A 21,912-nucleotide genomic window follows, 5' to 3' on the forward strand; every position below is an offset into this window, starting at 1 on the left:
TCCCCAAACCCTGTGTTGACTATAGTGTTCTTGATGGCACTGGAACAAAGCCATGTGGGTAGGGTTCTGTGATGTTCCTCTCTATAGACTCAGGGCCTATATAGCCTATTCCTGACTCATTCGAGGTCGATTAATTAAGCTTCATTTTGGCTAGAGCTCCATGCTAACGCAAATGGTGAGGCCCCAGTTGGATAAATGCAATCCCAGATTTCCATTCTGTGCTGCCATTGGAGTTAGCATGCTTCTGGATTGGCTATCTGAGAGTAAATGAGTAATCATCCACCATGATGGCAAACACGACTTATTATGGGTTATAAATCATTTTCACTTCCTTTCTTTCCTTTGAGATCCCACCAGGCAAGGTGACAAGACAGAGCTTACTATTTTTGCTTTAGAGATAAGGAAACTGAGACTCAGAGAGGTGGAGCTTGACAAACAGCACAGCAAGGACTGAGTCCTCATATATGTCAGATTCTAAATCTGCCACCCCCTTTTTAAAAATTAACCCTGTGACTGCTTTTTTAACTCAACCTGAACCAACTCAAATGGGTCCTGATGGAAATAATCTTAAAAGTCAAGTTCCAAACAAATACCAAAATCCATTTAAGACTCTTGGTAACTCCACTAGATTTCTTTGCCTTTGATGTCATAGTGGTTAAACAAACCAGGAATGACTCAGCTCTCCAAGGAAGAGGATGTTTCCTCCTGTACACAGTTGCTTACTCTCGCCTAGGGTTGATTTTCTTTTAAAATCATGGACACTTTGAAAAATGCAGTTAAAATTGCAAACTTCCCATCTTAATTGAGGATTGACTTGGCAATCAAAATGATTGTTAGAAACAGAAATTTCCATGGGAGAAAGATCAAGTATGTGGTTCTTTTTGTCAAAATGCAGAAGCCATCTCCCTGACCTGTGAGCAGCAACATTATGATGGCGATGCTGAAACACCTGCTACGACTCCCGTGACTAGACAGAGCCCCTATGTGTGCAGGGAGTGCCAGACATTCCTGACGGAAGGCATCTTTTCATCAGATACGGATGGCTGTGAGTAGACCTGTCAACACAGAAGCAATGGGGATGGTACTAGTTTGCTCCAGCTGCACACAGCAAAGCACCACAGACTGGGTGGCTTAACCACCAGAAATTGAGTTCCTCACAGTTCTGGAGCCTAGAAGCCCAAGACAAGGTGTGAGCAGAGTTGGTTCCTTTTGAGGCTTCTCTCCTTGGCTTATAGATGCCTATCGTTTCCCTGTGTCTCCACACAGTCTTCCTTAAGTATGTCTCTGTGTTCAAATGTCCTCTTATAAGGACACCAGTCCTATTGGATTAGGTGAACTAATGAACTCATTATAGCTTAATTACTTTTTAAAAGACCCTCTATCTGTATATGGTCACATTCTGAAAGTACTAGGGATTAGGACTTAGAACTTCACTGTACGAATTTTGGAGCATATAATTCAGCTGAAAACAGGTACCAAGCTTGAAAAAAGTAAAAGTTATCTATTAGGGAACAGTTTTTCTTCTAGATGGCCCTTTCCATTGCTGCATTGTTTTTAACTTTTTTTTCTTTTTGAGAGGATTTTGGTATAGGGTGCGTGTGCTCACCAGAAAGACAGAGAGAGACAGAGAGACAGAAAGCAAGAAGTCACCTCCAAGGGGGATGGCCACACTGCAATCCCTTCTCTTCCATTTTCCTCTTGGGATCTTGGGCACCCATGCACATGTGCTCGGCGTGAGTTTAAGCCACTGGGTCTGGGACTCAAACCATCGTCAACTACATGGGAGTTCAGTGACATAGCCATTATGCCACATGCAGAGGTTGTTAAAGTGGGGAGTTTGTGGCTCCTGGCCTTGCAGAAGGGCATCTGTTATTATCTTGCTCTTCCCTCATTAGAGTTGGGTCTACAGCAGCCAATAAGCTCTCTCGACATCTGAAATGGTCAGGTGGCACTAGCAGGTGTGCCAGGCTGACTGCACAGACAGGAGGGTACAGGCCACAGTTAGCTTCACTCTCTCAACTGAACTCTAGGGTGTCTCAATCTGCACACCAACAATGAGAGAAAGCACTGAAAAGTGTCCATTTGCCAAGATAACGACTGTCTTGCTGAATACTTGCATTTTTCAGAGGCACTAAAGAAGCTTTCTCATCAGTGTCTCTCTTGGGCCTGTTACATAATCCACATCTTTCTCTGTACTTCTCCCCTCTAGCTTGTAAGATCTGCATTTTTTTTCTTTCTTTTTTTTTTTTTCTTTCTGTATATGTGGCATATTTCTCCTGCAATCCTCCCTTGATTTTTGTCCTTAGACAACTCTGGAAGGAAAAAAAAAAACAACTTTGCCTTCTTTCTGACTATTTGATACAAGAACACAGAAGACTTTGAATATGGCTGATAAAAGGGCTGGAATATGATGCTGCTAAGAATATAAACTAAGTTCAGAAATTTATATATTCTCTTCTTGGAACAAAAAATCCACTCTGGGGCTGAGAAGGGGGAGGCGGAGGTGACTTTGGTTACATATACATCAGTTGTATCATAAAATGCCGAGACATCCTTAGTATTTACACAACCCCCATCTTGAGGTTGGTGCCTTTCAACGCTGAGTACTTGCAGTGTATAAATGGAATATCTCATTTCCTGCATTTCAGCTATTTCTTCAAAGGCAAAAACCTCTCTCATTTTAAACAAATAGTGAGGAACATGGCACACAGAATTCTCTTAATCACAGGGGACAGCTTGCATGACCTTTATCAATATGAAAATGAGTCGGACAAATCTTGTTTGTCTCTTCTTTCCATAGAGTTGAGAGCAAAGATTATTCTGAGGCACAGGCTAACTCCTAGGTGGTAAAATGGTGGAAGATGTGACTTCAAAATCTGTGGAGAGTGATATAATCTTCTGAGAAATGCATATATTCAATTTTTCAGCAAAAGCAATTTATATCTATTGAATAGCAGATGTATTTCTCAGCACTTCTATATAAAATATTTCTTGCTAGTAAATAATTACTAGGATCGTGTAAATGTCACAGTAGTCTTGTAACATGCATTTATGCTTCTATACGTGTACCTTTCCACACAGGCTTAAGATTATAGTCTTGTATACACCTGTAGAGGCCCTCAGTGCACAGCACTGGGTTAGTCAACCCTAGTTTCCTGACTTGTCAGTGGTCCATGCAGGGCCTGATACTTAATTTTAGTGGTTGCTGAGATTTTAATAATGTAGTAAGTGGGGCTAGAATGTGGTGTTGTAGTCAAGGTTCTGGACTCCCACATGGCTGATCATGTTTTGAGTCCTGGACCCAGTGTTCTGAAAAACACACCAGTGTGTGTGCATGTGTGCCTAAAATCCCAAGCGGAGAATGGGGAAGAAGGGTTTAATGTGTGGCCATCTATCCTTGGGAGGTGATTTCTCACTTTCCCTTTCCCTCTGTCTCTCTGGCAAGTTCATGTACCCTATGGCAAATATAAATAAATGAATAAATAAATCAATAAAATTAAGAAAATAATACAGTAAGCACCTGCAAACCCACCACCCAAAACGACAGCTATGACTTTAACACAGTTAGTATCTAACCATGTGGATTTACCCCAATCTCTCACTTTTTTCCTTCTAGGTACTCCTAGAAGGAGTAGGTTACTACCACCAGTATAAATCTGTGCAAATTACTCCCTTGTTTTCTTTTTCATATAATTTCATTGTATTTGTTTGTATTTCTATGAAGTATATTTTTGTTTTCTTTGTGTTTGATTTAGACTCTTTCAAGATTTACTTTTCTATTGTTTTAGTATACAAGAGTATACCCATTTGACTGCTATATAGATTTTTAAAAATTATTTACCTTTATTTATTGTTGTTATTGTTTTTTTAACTTGCTATAGGGCATGCCCACTCACCAGAGAGAGACAGAGAGAGAGAGAGATATGGAAAATTAGACAGCAAACTGCCAAGTCCAGGATTTGAACCATGGTCAACCCTGTGGGAGTACAGAGCCTTATTCACCACGGCACTGGTCCTGCTATGTAACATTTTATTGTGTGAACATGCTGCCATTTAGTTTCTGCTTTCCCTTTGATGAGCATTTGGGTTGTTTCCCAGGTTTGCCATGGTGAATGGTGCAGCTATGAGCATTCTTAGGCATGCCCTTTCTTGTACATGTGCAAGACTGGAAGCTCTGAATCCCAGCATATGGGGAATGTTCATCTCCAGGAGACAACAATAATGCTTAATATTTTATACAATCATCACATACACACATACATGCATCTGAATGGTTCCTATTGCTGAAATTGACATTTGTTGCAATTAAAGGATGTAAGAGATATTTTCCATTTGGTATTTTAGTCAGAAAAATGTAAAAGAAAAAAATTAGTTTCTTCCATAAGTGTAACATCATATGAGTGTATAGGAAATGGAATGTGTCAGATCATGCCAAGTCTAGAAACAATGCAAGCCATAAACTCAAACTGAACAAAACAATACCACTGCAGTAGAAATTATACCTTTTCTGGAACAGTTTTATCTAATCTTCAGGTGAATACTAGCTTATGAACCATATAAAATGTGAGACCATGTGGACTCTGTTATCTAGTTGTGTACTATTCCCCCTCTAAATGCCATGTTTCAGAATTTGGGTTTTCATATGCCTAAGATAAATCTCATCTCTAGACGCTTCCTATAGCATTGTTTTCAAAGCTGACAAACTCTTTTTCAAGGGATTGGTTACTCAGTTTTGGTTAACATAATTCCAGACAGCTATTATTACTGATAGTAAGTAAAAATAACAGTGTGTAACAGAATCTTTCTTGGGGAAAAGCTCTTCTCATGTACTTTCTCTTTAGCAAAGAGAGGTACATATACCTTTAAGAAGCCAAACAATTCTTTAATTACCAGCGTTTCAGTAATTATCAGTAAACACTATCACTGGCGATTTTTGTGGTTCTTTCATCAGATGCTGTCATCCTCTGAACTCTACTCAGTGTTTTGATTTATCAATTATCCTTCATGTTTAGAAACTGCATAACTTATCTCTGGAATAATAAATATGTACATTTGCATTGTTTTAATGTCCATTTTTATTTTTGGATGGAAAACCACCAGAGTGGAAAGAAACTGACTACTTAGATATATTGTATTTTCATGTGAGGTTACATTCCATGAAGACAGTCTTTTCTGGCCTAAGAGAAAAAAATAAAGACTTTGGAAAACAACTTACCTTCACATACAGCTGCTGAAATTCCTCAAGATTCAGTCTCCCACTAGGACAGTCCTTGAGAAACCCTTTGTACCACTGCTTGAGCTCATGCTCATTAAACTCAGTGCTCTTCACCAGGTCTTCCATCACTTCAGGGGCCAGTTTGCTATTTTGTTTCCCCATTCTGCCTGAAGGAAAGCAAATTATTGCAATTAAAGATGTGACTGTGATCTTTTCAAACTTGATTAGGAGTCAAACTAGAGTTCTGAGTAGTCCCTTGGATGGACTCCCTTCCATGTGTCTGATTAGTCTCCCCAAATCTGCCTCCTTCTACCTGGTATCCTAAAAAAGATGAGTGAAAAAGATTCATCTGACAGTTCAAAGGGCTGGAGCTCTCACCCTTTCACGATCATGTCATCTTTTACATGGCATTGACTCCCAAAGGGAAGAGCGACTATCCCTTTTTACACTATTCACATATATGGAAGCTGTTTTCCTTCTCTTTCTATGAAATACAGCTCATTAGCATCTGCTCCCCAGGTGTCTAATTCTACATTTAGATCATAGGAATCTTAAATGGGATTACTGACAAGAACAATGTGAAAATGTTATAACCACATTAGCAAAAAATGACTTGGAAATTCTGATCATCTATCGTAGTCTCAGTCAATTTAGTTCTGAAGTTGCAGGTTTTTTTTTTTTCCCTAATGAATAGAGCTCATTTTTATAAGACATATTAATTTTCTATTTCTCCTCTCATCTTTAGACACTTCCCACAACATTGTTTTCAGAGATGACAAACTTTTTTTCAAAGGACTGGTTGCTCAGTTTTGGTTGGTAAAATTCCAGATTGCTATTATTACTCATAGTAAACAAAAATAGCAGTGCATAATAAAATAATGTTACCTATATTGAGTATGTGCCAGGATGTGTAGCCAATACCACAGGGGAGTATAGGGAGCACAGCAGATTTGGAGTCATTCCTGATTTTGATTTTTACTTTTGATTTGACCATTTTACGTGTCACTTAGGGTAATATTAATTAACCATGTTATCTTCAATTTCTTCATTAGTAAAGCTGACATATTAATAAAACTTTCAGATTTACCATGATGGCTAATTAAGAAATATATAGGATTGGCCTTATTACATAGCAGTGAAGTGCCACATGGAGGAAACCAGATTCCACATGACCAAGCAGGGTTCAAAGCCCTGGTCCAGAGACTTACAAAACACTCTAGGTCCATGTGCACATACCCAGAATCCTGACAGGATGGAGAATTGAAAGAAAAAAGGTTATGGCATGATCTTGCCTCATCGGGATAGATTAGTTTTTGCTTCCTCTCTTTATCTCTTGTGTGTATGCATGTGCCCTCTAGCAAAACAAAACAAAACAAAACGAAAACAAAGGTAAACAAATAAAAACACTTCAAAATACTTTTTGTATTAGTGCAGAAGAGATAACTTTAAAATTTTTTTCTTTTAACATTATTTTATAGTAACAAAAGAATTAAAACATACATAGATTGACTTAAAAAATTATAATTAACTTTAGAAGTCTGAGAGACCACCAGCATAAGGAAAGTGCCAGAGATCTTTAAAACCCAATTAGAGGGGGGACCAGCAGTTAGCGTAATGGCTATGTCGCTGGACTCCCACGTAGTCGACCGCGGTTCAAGTCCCGGACCCGGTGGCTTAAACTCACGGCAGGCGTGTGTGCGTGCGTGCCCAGGATCCCGAGAGGAGAATGGAGGAGAAGGGATTGCGGCGTGGCCATCCCCCCTGGGGGGTGATTTCCTGCTTTCTATCTCTCTGTCTCTCTCTGTCTGTCTGGCGAGCACACGCGCCCTATAGCGAGAACCTCTCCAAAAAAAAAAAAAAACCCAACTAGAGGACATAGACTTAGGTTATAAAGAATTTACCCGAGTAGACCCAGTTCTTCAACATGCTTGAGACAAATCGCCCAGGTTCCCGCAGGTCTGCACTTGCAACAGCCCACATGCTTTATTGTTATTATGATTATTTTTTCTTCTAAAACAATTCCACACCCATTGTCAGTAACCTGCCCTAGACTTGAACAATTCTCTCACTGTAATGAAACCAAACCACTCTTGTTTTTTCCAGGGAAAGCTTCTACCTGGGCACCATCCCAGCAAAACACAGCAAAACCCAGCACCATCAGATGACATCATTAAGACGACCAATTCTTTTCCAAATTCTTCTGCTTGATAAATGAAGCTGGGGATCTACAATAGGCCTTTTTATCCTAGTGCTTCTCCACTTAATTTTGCTCCTAATTTCAAATTCCAAGTTTCTTATTAACAACTGTCTCTTAATTATAAGTTACTGTGGGATTCCACAGCTGGCTATGGAAATCAAGTGGGTACTCAGGTGTCAGGTTTAATTAATCTGAGTAAGAAAACTGTAATTCATGGTTACCCTGAGGGTCAAAAAATGTATTGCCAATTCTTTCAACACGTTAGTTTGTCTTTTCAGCACAGAATTATGAATTTTATTAAACTATAATCTCACCTAATAACAATAGCTACTGAATATTGAATTTGGCTGTGCAGAAGGCAGTATATGGAACACTTCACAAACTATCTAATTCTGTGACATCTGTGCATTGAGGATTAGGCAACTCCTCAAGACTCAGAAGCTTTGGTAAGGTGCACATGATCATGCAACTAATATATGCAAGAACTGGGATTTGAATCTGGATCTGAAAGACCCTAGTGCACAATCATGAGGACAGATAGTTAGATGAAGGCATTTCAGAAGGAGGAGGAGCAAAAGTAGAGAGGTTTGAAAGATTCGAATTGGTGCCTATAAGGGATGAAAGAAGCATTGGTTACTTTGCCTGGATGGCTGTCTTGTTTGGAAAAGACTGCTGGATTTACCAAAACCACAAGCTCAGAAGTGACTTTGCATTAGTGATGGAAAAATGGATTAAAGGTTATTAAAAGCCACCTCCTCCGAGTACCTTTAGAAGTTTAACAACATATCAGCTTCTCTATAGAGCAAGATAGCTTGGATTCCCATGGATCATTTGCGATGCCTTTAAAGCATTCCAGCCAACTGGGAAGGATGGTCTCTTACTCACACAGGGAGCATTGTTGGGACCATGAATCATAATTCTGGAGATTAAAATGCATAACTTCATGCCTCTTGGTTACAGATCATGGTCAGTACCAGCACCCAGGTATGTCTGGCAATGGGTGGATCATGTAGAAAGTCAAGTTCTGGCTGGTTCAGCATGGCATTGCCTCTGCATTCATCAAATCTCATCAGATCTTGCTTGCATTAATGTTCAACCTTCTCCCTGAGTCTCAGACTCCACCCATTGCACAGCTGCCTGAGTGAGTTTCTGAAATACAAATCTCGCCAATGGATTCACTCCCTAAAACCCTGTATATTTCACCTTTGCCTCCAGGATGTAGCCCTATCTCCTTAGAATGGCATAGTCCTGCTATAGTTGTATCCTCATTTTCTACTGATTTATCTTTTCATTTCACATGCCAGCAATAGTCAACTGTAACAGGTTCCAGAACTTGCTTGCTTTCACACTCCCATTACTTCGCATGTACAGTTCTCTTTTCCTAGCATGACTTCCTTCTTTGTCTTTTGTCTCAGTATCCTCAGTAATTAACACAAGGTGGTGCTTAGTAATGTTGGATCTTTGAATGAAATGTTTGATTCCTTTGATTGAAAGCATGGATGGATGAATCTCCCCTCCTAAGCTCCTTTTGCTCTGGACTGCAGGATAGGGTCAGGGAGCACCTTTGATTGTGGGATCAAGCTAGAAAGGGCAAAATGATCTTATAAGCGTCTATATAAATCTTATAATGCTCCCAGTAAAGCTATTCCATGACATAATGTGAGAGAGATGCATGTTGGCTCTATCTTTGACTTACTCTGTGATTGTGGGTATGATTTTTTTCCTTCCCTGTTTCCCATTTTCCCCATTTAAAATGTGGGTGAGTTAACTAGACCAGATGACATTTTATTTTATTTATTAGGTTTTTGCCATAGGGTGCATGTGTTTGCTGGATGCAAGGGAGGGAAAGTGAGAAATCACCCCTTGGGGGGGATAGTCACCTTGCAATCCCTTCTCCTCCATTCTCCTCCTGGGATTTTGGACATGAATGCATAAGTGCCCAGAGTGATTTTCAAGCCAGAGTCTGGGACTCAAACCACAGTCTGCCATTTGAGAGTCTAGTGTCTTACTTACCATGCCACCTGCTGCCCTCCCCCCACCCCCAAGACCAGATGATCTTTAAGGCCTTTCCAACTCTAATATTTACTGATTTGCCACCTCAGTTTTGTAAACATGAAAATATGAGTCACAGACTTCAAATTGATTTGTCTCAACCCCTTTTGGCTCTGTGGGTTCTTTACCTGAGAACCTGTCAGCCCTTGAGCATTTGTTACCCAAGAAGGGAAGAGATAGAAACCAGAATGCATTACTTTAAGCTGGGGTTTCAGGCTATAATATGAACCGTAGCCCAACCCTAAACCCAAAGAATCTCTAGCTGCTCAGACAGCTCAGTGTTAGATACAAAGCACACCTTGGTAGAGGAAGAACTGGAAGTCAGGAAAACTCCACAAGGGCGGAGCCCTTGGGGAGAAAAGCCCAGCACCATATAATTGCAAATGATACCAGAGAAGAAGGCATTTTTGTACACTAGTTTACAAAAGTCTTTTGTACAATATTTACCTACATAACAACGCTCTAAGAAAGAGGTGTATTATTATTCCCATTTTCACTGAGGAGAAATTTGAAGGTCAAAGGGATTAAGTAATTTACCCTAGTCTGACTAGGTCCATAAGTCCTAGTGAAGTATGACAGCTCTCCCACTGCTCACTACTTTCCTATCCTTCTCTTGCCTTCTCTTGCCTGGATGCTGCAACCACCTTCAAGCTAATCTTTCTGCTTTGAGTGTTGTTCATCTCTTCTCCATTTCTTCCCTTGACATTTTCTTTCTTTCTTTCTTTTTTTAATTTGCTAGAGGGCATGCCCACTTGCTCAATATAGACAAAGAAAGAGAGAGACAGAAAGAAAGGGGAAGTTAGAAAGTGTCTCTCATAGGGAATGGTCTTGGCTCAATCCCTTCTCCTCCATCTCCTCCTTCTTTAGGGATTTTGGGCATGTTTACACGTATGCCCAGTGTATTTCTCAAGTCACCGGATCTGGGACTTGAACTGCACGGTTTTCCATGTGGGATTCAGCCACTTCATGCCAGGGGCTAACCCTCTTCCTTTGTCTTAATGGCAGGCTCCAGAGCAGATGAGGCAAAGCATGTAAGAGCGTCCTTAAGACAAAACCAGGAGAACCACCTGGAGGAGAGAAAGGGCACACCAAGGAGCTAGAAGCACCTGTGAGTTTCTTTTCTTCATAAGCCCTTGAGGGATTAAAGAGGATTCAAATAAAATGTACTAGTGCATGTGTATGAGAGCATGTGTATGCACATATGTGTGTTTTCCTGAACTTGTCCTTTACACACTCTATCTAAATTCAGCTTCCCAGGACATCCCAGGACCCTGAAGTATGGTGAGGAACACAGAACTGTACACCCAGTTCCTCCCAGGGAAAGTGATAAACTGGGGAGAATCTTTTATTTATTTATTTTTAGGGTTTTGCCTTAGGGCATGTGGATTTACCAGAAAGAGTCAGAGACAGTGAGAGGGAAAGTGAGAAATCGTCCTCCCCAGGGGGATGGCCATGCTACGGTCCCTTCTCCTCTATTCTCCTCTTAGGATTTTGGACATGTACACATATGCATCCAGTGTGATTTTCAAGCTGCCAGGTCCAGGACTCAAACCATGATTGGCCATATGGGAGCCCAGTACCTTAGCCATCATGCCTTCTGCTGCCCCCTAGTGCCCCCATGGAATCTTATTCATCTGAAGACTGGGTGGCTAAGGAAGAGGAGTTCAGCCATGTGTGCAGATATGCACCAGGATAAGTACATCAATGGAGAAACAGCCTTGGAAACAGGTCCAGAGCAGCAAACAGTATTAGGGGCTTAGGTTAGAGACTTTCAGAACCCATGCAATGTTACATGGAAGGAGGCTTAAATGAGAGTTGTGTTGGTTGCAGGGTCATATTACCCATGTCAGCCTGGGTAATCAAGGTGTTTTCTCTGGACTGTAGGCTCCTCATCTGTACTCTGAGATAACCAGAGAAGACTGGCTGTGCTCATGCATAGGCTCCTTCCCAGAATGCCCTTTTCCCTTAGCACCAGTCTAAACCTTTTTCTACTTGCAGGACTTGTTCTAATCCTGTCTTGTCCATGATACTTCTCTACCAGTTCATGCTCTTCTCTTCTTCTCTTTGTACTTGATATCATGGTTTGGACATGTACACATATGCATCCAGTGTGATTTTCAAGCTGCCAGGTCCAGGACTCAAACCATGATTGGCCATATGGGAGCCCAGTACCTTAGCCATCATGCCTTCTGCTGCCCCCTAGTGCCCCCATGGAATCTTATTCATCTGAAGACTGGGTGGCTAAGGAAGAGGAGTTCAGCCATGTGTGCAGATATGCACCAGGATAAGTACATCAATGGAGAAACAGCCTTGGAAACAGGTCCAGAGCAGCAAACAGTATTAGGGGCTTAGGTTAGAGACTTTCAGAACCCATGCAATGTTACATGGAAGGAGGCTTAAATGAGAGTTGTGTTGGTTGCAGGGTCATATTACCCATGTCAGCCTGGGTAATCAAGGTTTTTTCTCTGGACTGTAGGCTCCTCATCTGTACTCTGAGATAACCAGAGAAGACTGGCTGTGCTCATGCATAGGCTCCTTCCCAGAATGCCCTTTTCCCTTAGCACCAGTCTAAACCTTTTTCTACTTGCAGGACTTGTTCTAATCCTGTCTTGTCCATGATACTTCTCTACCAGTTCATGCTCTTCTCTTCTTCTCTTTGTACTTGATATCATGGTTTTGTGTCAATAATAACCCATGGCACCATTAATTGATGGAAGCAGGTAAAAACCACTCTGGGTAACTCAGTTCTTCAGACACTTGTGTAAGTGTGTCCTTTGGTAGAAGGCCTGTGCTATGTGTGGTGGGCTGAAATGAGAAGACCTAGCACAGTTGTGAAGAGTTCAGACCTGGGTGCAGGAGACATTTGCAGCTCTTAGGATATGAGGCAGAATGAAATGAATGCTCATAGCCAAGAGATATGGCACCCAGGGGACAGACAGAGATAACTGCAAACTAGATCAAGCAGCTTAGTCTATGACTTGTCCCCACGTGAAAACTCTTAAGTAGTTACCCCAGACTTGCCTGAATGCAAGAATCACCCTTGTTTATCTTGTTCAAACTACAGCTTCATGAAACCCTCCCTTAGAAGGAAATTTGTACACTAAATAAGCAACTCTAGTGAACATGGTCATCAGGCAACTTGGGAAACACTGTCAGCATAAATAAAATTCAAAGTAAATGGTCTAAAGAAGAAACACCCAGAGCAGCAGAGACATACTCCAAGTTCTCTCTGATTCTCTTATGTCCCTCTCTTTGCCATCTCTGACATGGTTCCAAGATCCCCAAGAATGGGTATTGGAGACTAGCAGTATGAATTAAAAACCCACACAATAAGGGAAGATCAGAGCTTGAAAAGGTTTGCCTCTGAGCTCTTACGTTCAAGCTCTTTGGTTTCAAGCTGAGAAGTCTGAGGCTTAGGAAGGTGATGGATGGATGTTCCAGGATCACGTGAACCACAGATCGAGAGCTGAGATGAGCCACCCAGTCTCCTGACCTGGCTGGGTATCCTCACCCCTGGCTGTGTGTCCTCACCTCTTGCCCCTGCAGCATACTGTCCATGTGCCAAACACTTCAAGTCTGTGAGCCAATAGGCATGTTTATCTCTGTGCAAGGATGTTGAAACAACCCCTATCACCACCCTCTTGGCTCCTATAAACAAATGACATTAGGTTGTTAGTTTCCAGAGACCGTTCAAACAACCCTGAAAACCATGCCTCAAAGTTGCCCAGCACATTATGTGGGGTTTTCTTTTCTAATAAAGGCAAATATCTAGCTTTGGCTCTTTCTGCTCCTCCCTTCCTCATTGTCCTGAAGCCAAGTACTCACAGGCCCCAGCAGTGTTTCCCATGGGGGAGGGAGGATGTTGATCACAGTCTGGCATTTTGTGCTGCATCTAGGGACTGGAGCAGCTTTAGAAAAGAGGAGAAATCCTCCTGCACAGTGTTCTCTGTTGACATTACCACAAAACCTGAGCCACATGGGATTACAGTGGAGACTCTGGCCCATGAGTGTAAAACAGGCAGGAGTTGAAGGGGGGTGGCACAGACAGCATCCTTGGGGATGCAAGATAAGGCAAAAGTACTTCTGTGATCTATAATAAATGAGGGGAATATTTTGATGTTAGTGGCAGTGGCACTGTTAGGGCAAGTGACAAGAGTTCTATGTGAGAAAGCATAACGAACATAGGAAGGTGAAAGTGGAACTGGGCCCTGGGGAACCATCAGGTGATTCAACCCTTTTGTTTTCTAAAGGAGGCCTGGGGAGGTTAGGAGACTTACACCAGGGAACACGGCAAGTTAGTCACAGAGCTGAGCAGTGCCCCGACTGCCAAGCCTCAGCAGTAAGATACATATGCTGTTGTTGTGCCCAGGCCTTTGGTCCTTGGGCACTAAGGTGGGTGAAGTTCCTAAGCCTTGCAGAGTTGGGAAAAGTCAGTCCATGTGAGTAGTGTGTAAATAGTGGCCTTGCTCCTGAGACCTACCCCAGCTGCTCCCAGCAGAGTTCCTACCTGAACTGTCCATCCAGAGGGGGGCTGAGTGCCTGAGGTGCCCTAGGAGCCTACGCTGGATGGCACCTCCCTGACACCAGGCTGGGAGCTGCAAGTAGACATTAGTCTTTGGAACTCACTAGGTGGTCCCAAGCTAAAGCCTGCCTGGTAACTTGGGGTTCAGGTGAGTAGGGGCTAAGATCTGCAAAAGGTCAAGTGGCTTGAGTAGGTGTCAGACTCAACCATCATCTCCTCCCTTCCAACATACAGAGAACATTTCCTGAGCACTGGGGAAGTGTGAGTTAGACTAGAGTCATATTTGGTACCCAGGTGCTGGTCAATGACTTTGGAGAAATTCCTACTCAGATTCAGTTTCCCTTACATACTGTATCTTGTGGGTTCCCTTATCTTTCTATCAGGGCTCAGTGTCTCTTTATTTTCACTTGAGCTTAGTTTAGTAGGAATATAAAATACATGCTGTAGTCACACCTAGGACCAAATAATGTTTCTGCTAAATACAAGGTACATGGCTTTTGATAAGTTATTTAGTCCACTGGAATATGTTTCCTCACTTGTCAAATGGAAATGATGCTATCCATAACTGGGGTCATTATGAGGATAAATAAGATAACATATTGGATTCCCTCCTATAGTGCCTTTGATGAAGCAGCTGTTCAACAAACAGTAGCTGTTATGTTCCTCATCAGGAAGATGGGCTATTGGTAAGATGAAAAGGTAGACAATGCAACACCTAGGCCTAGACATCCAGGAGTCACCCTAACCTGGACGCCTAGCACTGGGGCTGGTGCATGTGCACAGATGGGCCCAAGTTGTAGAACAGAGGGAATTCTATTGGGACCCTGTGGATACTCCTTCCTGTGAGTAAAAGTACCTCCCTCCAACCTGATAGAAAAGTCATCTGAGGACCCTGCAGCCTCAACTGAACATCTACTGTTTTTTTTTTTTTTTCTTCTTTTTTGGGGGAGAGGTTTTTGCTATAGGGTGCGTGTGCTCGCCAGAAAGACAGAAAGAGACAGAAAGAGAGAAATCACCCCCCCAGGGGGATGGGCATACTGCAATCCCTTCTATTCCATTCTCCTTTCAGGATCTTGGGCATGCATGCACACGCACCCAGCGTGAGTTTAAGCCACTGAGTCAGAGATTTGAACTGCGGTAGACTACATGGGAGTCCAGGGACATAGCCATTACACTAACTGCTGGTCCTAATCTACTGTTGAGTGAATTTTCCATCCAATTAGTACTCACCCACTAAACTGAACTGTGAGTTGATTAATCACTGGTAACCTTCCATCTAGGAACATTTTAAGCAGCCACTCACTTTTCTGTATCTTATTTTTACTTCCTTGGGTGTCCTATCTCTGGCCATTCGATGTATTTCTGAGAACTGATTTCTATGAAAAGAAATGGGGTGTCTTTGGCAGTGTCAGAATCTCCTTAGCTCTGTGAGGTAACAGAGGAAATGCTTTCATTAATAATCACAGCCTTCTGTCAAACAGATTGTGTTCTAGGTTGTGCTGCCAAGTCCCCGTGGAGAGGGACCATGGCCCTTATCTCAGAGCAGTGGGGAGCTGCCAAGGGAGACGTACAGACCAGGAGTGTCCTCATCACCTGCACATTGCTCAGTGAAGGCGCAACCTTGAGCATCAGGACTACAGCCCCGCTCCTTGCTCTCAGAGGGAGGACCAGGCCGTCTAGAGGGTGGGGGTGGCATGCCCAGGTCTATACCAATAGCGGCCAAGCCATGACTCTTCAGCCAGTGCTCTTTCCCCTCTGAGAATTGTCTGCACTCATTGTGTTCCTAAATTATTATCTCTACAGTAACTCCAGAAAAAACATGTTAACTCATATGAATGGGTCCTAAACACAGACACCTTAAAAAGTCTCATATAAGTGTGTATTTGTAGAAGTAAAATATTTTACTTGAAGGAAATGCATCTAAAAATGAATCAATTCATTCATTTGGTCAATGAACTTTCTTTCACTCAGCAGTCTCACATGGTTCCCAAATCTATGTTTAGGGCAGGCCTTCCTTGCCCTAAGATAATATAGCCATCTGCCTGCTAGACATCTCACCTTTGCACCCTATAGCCATGGCAAATTTTACATATTGGGAGGGTTGAGAAAGTCATGACACATTTTTGCATAGAAAAATGTAGGAAAATATATCATGACTTTCCCAACAATCTAATAATATCCAAATGTGAACTGGTCTTCCTTTTTCTCCTAAAATTCCTTTTCTTCATTTGTTCTGCTCTGGGTAAATGGCTCTGCCATCTTCTCAGGGTCTCAATCAGAGGCCAGGTGTTATTCTGGACTCTTCCTCTCCTTTCTTCTCCTGTATCTAATCACTCATTGAATTAAGTAATTAGATTCTACTTCCTGATTCTCAACTCCACCTACTCCTCTCTGTTGCTACTACCATGGTTCAAGCCATTATCATCTCTCACTCTGAGTATTATGGTAGCCTCCTAACTTGCTTTCCTATCTACAGTCTTGCCTTCCTGAAATCCATCTTTCACACTAAAGCAAGAATGAGCACAAAATCCAATCACATAACTGCCCTACCTAAACCTTTTCATGGCCTCTCATTAACCCCCTCTGAACTCCAACCTTTAGCAGACTTTCCAGACCTGCTCGCCTGCACCTATCTTTCCCCTGCCAGCTCCCACCTTACTCCCTCTCCTCCTCCCTCACTGCATCTTTTTAGTCTCCTCACACCCCATGTTCCTACCTTATGTTCCAACCTCCTGTATAATGTCAAATCTCCCTCCTGTGCTACTTTTTGCTGTTTGTTCAGTTCTGAGGGTCATTCCCTTTAGCTCCATCTTCTAGTGAACTCCAACTCCTATTTGAAGAAAGATGGGGCACCTCATTTTCAGTGACTTGACTGTCTGTCTTCCTGAAAAATGTAGGAAAATATATCATGACTTTCCCAACAATCTAATAATATCCAAATGTGAACTGGTCTTCCTTTTTCTCCTAAAATTCCTTTTCTTCATTTGTTCTGCTCTGGGTAAATGGCTCTGCCATCTTCTCAGGGTCTCAATCAGAGGCCAGGTGTTATTCTGGACTCTTCCTCTCCTTTCTTCTCCTGTATCTAATCACTCATTGAATTAAGTAATTAGATTCTACTTCCTGATTCTCAACTCCACCTACTCCTCTCTGTTGCTACTACCATGGTTCAAGCCATTATCATCTCTCACTCTGAGTATTATGGTAGCCTCCTAACTTGCTTTCCTATCTACAGTCTTGCCTTCCTGAAATCCATCTTTCACACTAAAGCAAGAATGAGCACAAAATCCAATCACATAACTGCCCTACCTAAACCTTTTCATGGCCTCTCATTAACCCCCTCTGAACTCCAACCTTTAGCAGACTTTCCAGACCTGCTCGCCTGCACCTATCTTTCCCCTGCCAGCTCCCACCTTACTCCCTCTCCTCCTCCCTCACTGCATCTTTTTAGTCTCCTCACACCCCATGTTCCTACCTTATGTTCCAACCTCCTGTATAATGTCAAATCTCCCTCCTGTGCTACTTTTTGCTGTTTGTTCAGTTCTGAGGGTCATTCCCTTTAGCTCCATCTTCTAGTGAACTCCAACTCCTATTTGAAGAAAGATGGGGCACCTCATTTTCAGTGACTTGACTGTCTGTCTTCCTCTTCCGCACCCTGACTGTACTCTGTACACCTGCTATTGCCATACCAACCTACCGCATCTTCAGTGACTTGACTGTCTGGCTTCCTCTTCTGCACCCTGACTGTACTCTGTACACCTGCCTTTGCCATACCACCTGTAAGGCCTGTCTTCTATCTCACCAGACTGGGGGATCCCAAATTGTGAGTGATTGTCTGGTTCATCTCAACACCTAGCTCAGAGCCTACCACTGAACAGGTCCTTAGAAAATGCTGAGTCAATTTATTGCCACATAATCTTATCAACAGCTAGAACTTATCAGCTGAATGTTAAGAAAGAGCCTATGAAACAAAGATCAAAGATAATAGCCCTAGAGGCTAAGTGCTATTCAAGACAAGCAAAGTACCATGAGAGAGAGAGCATGTGTGAGTAAGCATGCATTTAAGGCTAGAGAATCAGAAACAAAGCTTCTTTAGTAGCTGAAAGGTTGGGTAAAGACTATTTTTACAAAGTAGCACTTCAAAATTATCTTAAGGAAAAAATCATGCAAATCTACAGAGATGTATATGCAAGGGTGTTTATTTCCAAATTGCTTAAAACAATTTATTATTATTTAGGTTTTTGTCATAGGGCATGTGTACTTGCTAGACAGAGACAGAGAAAGACAGGGAGAGGGACTGTGATAAGTCACCCCCAGGTGGGGATGGCCATACCACAATCCCTTCTCCTTCATTCTTCTCTCAAGATTCTAGGCAAGCATACATGCCCAGCATGATTTTCAAGCCTCCAGGTCTGGTACTTAAACTGTGGTAACCATGTGGGAATCCAGTGCCTTAACCACCATGCCATCTGCTGATTCAAAAGAATTAAAAAAAAAAAACAATGAAAAACCTTTGTAAAGCTATCCTAGAAGTCCATCAAACCAGTTAAATGAACTTTGGTAGAGGTACACAATGGAAATTATAAAGCATTAGATGCAGTAATGATATTCATAGACCTAATGTTATTTATTTATTTATTTATTTATTGTATTTTTGGAGAGGTTTTTGCTATAGGGCGTGTGTACTCACCAGAAAGACAGAGAGAGACAGGGAGACAGAAAGCGAGAAATCACACCCCCCAGGGGGGATGGCCATGCCACAATCCCTTCTCCTCCATTCTCCTCTCAGGATGTTGGGCACCCATGCATACGCGCCAGGCATGAGTTTAAGCCACCAGATCCAGGACTTGAACCATGGTTGACTACATGGGAGTCCAGCAACATAGCCATTACACTAACTATTGGTCCTGACTTATTTATTTTTAAAACATACTTGCCAGAGAGCACATGAGCTTGCCAGAGACGAGAGACAGAGAGAGAGAGGGAGAGGGAGCAAGCACGCCCCAATGGGGTGTGGTCATGCCACATCCCTTCTCCATTTGCCATCTGGTTGGGGTCCTGATTATGCACATACATACAGTCATTATGTTTTTCAAGCTGCCAGGGCTGGAATTCAAACTTCATGCTTGACTGTGTGAGATTTGGCTCCTTTACGTACTAGTCAAGGGCTGGCCCTCGATGTCATTTATTTAAATTAAAACACAAACATACAAACTTTATATATTCTAAAAAATAAACATCCACCTGAGGACATACATGAAATGTAAGGGAATGGGTTGGGGGCAGCTGGTGGTGTGGTGGTTAAGGCACCGGACTCCCACATGACTGATCGCAGTTTGAGTCCTGGACTCGGCAGATTGAAAATCATGCCAGATGTGTGTGCATGTGTGCCAAAATCCCAGGAGAAAAGTGGAAGAGAAGAGATTGTGGTATGACCATTCCCCCTGAGCAGGGGAGTAGGGAGTAATTTCTTATTTTCTCTCTCTGTCTCTCCCTGGTGAGCACATACACCCTGTGGCAAATGGTTTGAAAAAAAAAAAAATGAGTGGAAGTGAATGTAGAAGATAAAGAGAAAATAAAAAATACATAAGAAAATACAAAAGGGCTTTATATGGGCAATGATAATAGCGTGCCATAAACTGAGAAATATGAGTAATAAAAATGTATGACCTGAGGCTCCATAAAAGAACGGAAAAAAGAGAGAAGATATTCTGGTAAACTGTTAAGTGAGAAAGGCAAGGCATGAGGGCCAGCAGGTGGCATGGTCATTAAGGTGCTGGACTCCCATGTAGCTGACAGTGCTTTGGGTCTCGGATCCGATGGCCTGAAACTCATGTTGGGTGCCTGTACATGCGTGTCCAGGGTCTGGAGAAGAGACTAGGGGAGAAGGGATTGCAGTGTGGCCATCCTCCTGAGGGGTGGTTTTCAACTTTCTCTCTCTCTCTGCCTTTCTGGTGAGTGCACGTGTCCTATGGCAAAAATCTCTCTCTTAAAAACAAACAAACAAACAAAAAACAAAACTAGAAAGGCACAAAAGAGTATGTGTAGTGTCAGCTCACGTTTGCTTTAAACACGTACTTACTCAAGTGTGTGCTTGGGAAGTTGGCCAGTTCATAATGTAAATGAAAATCTTAACCAGTTGTAATTGATAGTGGTATAATGATACTATTTCACCCTCTCCTCAATATTTTTCTGAACTTTTTGTAATAAGCACAGATAGCATTTATAATCAGAAAAAAAATACATAAAAATAATTTCTGTGTCAATAAACAAAATGTCTTTAACAAAGTAATCAGTTTTAGAATTCTGGCAAGTAAACTGTCATAATGCTTTCAATTAAAGCCATTTTCTTTTTCAAACAATTAATTGACAGCAATATTTAAGGATTCAAAGACCTTTTGTTCTGGGTAAGTGATGAATATGAAAAAGAGACTCAGGGGGGCTTTGAGCTGACACCTCAGTACCCTGGAAAAGCAGAGATGGGGACACAGTGTTTGGAGCCAGAACCGCTGGGTCAGAGCCCTGAATCTCAGGATCTACCAGTTAGTAAACCTTTCTAAGCTCAGTTTTGTCACCTCTGAGATTGATGATAACAATGCTAATGTCAGTGCTATCATAAGGTTTAAATAAGATGCATGATAAGCAAGAGCTTTATAAGTAAATGTGAAAGCACAGGGCAGCAGATGGAGTGGCGGGGGAGGGGGTGGACTTTCACATGACTACCATGGTTCAAGTCCTGGATCTGGTGACTTAAAAATCATGCTGGGCATGTGCATGTGTGCCCAAAATTCTGTGAAGAGAATGGAAGAAAAGGAATTGTGGCATGACCATCCTCCCTGGGGGGTGATTTCTCACCTTTCCTCTGTCTCTCTTTGTCTCTGGGAACACTTGCGCCCTATGGCAAAAACCTATACAAAATAAGAAATAAAAAAAGAGCAAAAGCTCTATTCAATGTTCATTTGAAATGAATGAAATCCAAATTGAGGACCAGTCTTACCAGACTTAGGGCAAGATTCTGGGTTCATATCCTGAGCCCACCTGGATACACTTGGCATACCTGTAGGGGCACCCATGATCCTGGCTAAGTCTGAGGCAGGGGTGTGCAGATTGTGGTGTGGTAAGATCCTATCAGGGATCTTTTTCTCCCAAACAAAATGCATAAAATTAAAAAAAAAATTGAATTCACAAGACAGAAAATCAAAAATCAAAAATGATGATGATTTTATAGATCTCATAGACATTCATCACTTCTGGGTATTTAGACTGGCTCTAGGGTTGTCTATCAAAGTCCAGAAAGAGATCTACCTGAGGACAAAGGAAAGATCCAAGGCTTTGGAAACACTAATATCTCTGGATCAACTTTTCCTGCCCTCTTTCTAGGAAATAAGAAATTGGTGATTTAGCTAGTGATGGATGAAGACCACTATTTTAGACCTCGACCTGGAACTGTTGGCCACAAACCCAGCTGATATCTTCAGGAAAAGTCTTCTAGGGCCTCTCTGTATGAGAGGTTACCATGTAGGTTACCGTGCTTTAATAGTTTATGGAGCCATACCCTTCCAAAAGCACCAGAGCTAGGTTTCAGTCCCAGCTCTGTTAGTGCTTTCCCATGTGACTTTTGCAAAAGTCTGTTTCCTCTTTGAATTTCAGTTTTCTCATCTATACAAGTTCTATGAATTTCTGCCTCACCTAATTCACCAGGCCATTTTAAGCAACAAACCATGAAGGCAGTTACTAAATTGTAAAATCATTTCTGGCTCTTACCGTAGGCACTTCCCAGGACATGTCAGGAAAGAAAACAAGACCCAGCTATCTAGAATGAAGTGGGCTTTGTTAGGCAGAGACAAAAAGTGAGAGTAATTTTCAAGCCCCTGGCATGAAGGAGGAAGGACACTTGTTAATGAGAGCCACAAAAGGTTCACAAAAAAG

General features: G+C 42.0%; 1 protein-coding gene across 1 annotated transcript in view; it reads right to left on the minus strand.

The window, feature by feature from the left end:
* VSNL1 (visinin like 1) overlaps positions 1 to 21,912 on the minus strand; it is a 123,399-nt gene that overhangs the window by 56,831 nt on the left and 44,656 nt on the right. The window contains exon 2 of the mRNA XM_006140807.2: positions 5,216 to 5,382. Within this exon, the coding sequence (XP_006140869.1) occupies positions 5,216 to 5,377 (162 nt within the window). The 5' untranslated portion in view covers positions 5,378 to 5,382. The remainder of the gene's footprint in view (positions 1 to 5,215; positions 5,383 to 21,912) is intronic.

Source organism: Tupaia chinensis, unplaced genomic scaffold, assembly GCF_000334495.1.
Source record: "Tupaia chinensis unplaced genomic scaffold, TupChi_1.0 Scaffold000045_1, whole genome shotgun sequence".
Taxonomy (NCBI): domain Eukaryota; kingdom Metazoa; phylum Chordata; class Mammalia; order Scandentia; family Tupaiidae; genus Tupaia; species Tupaia belangeri.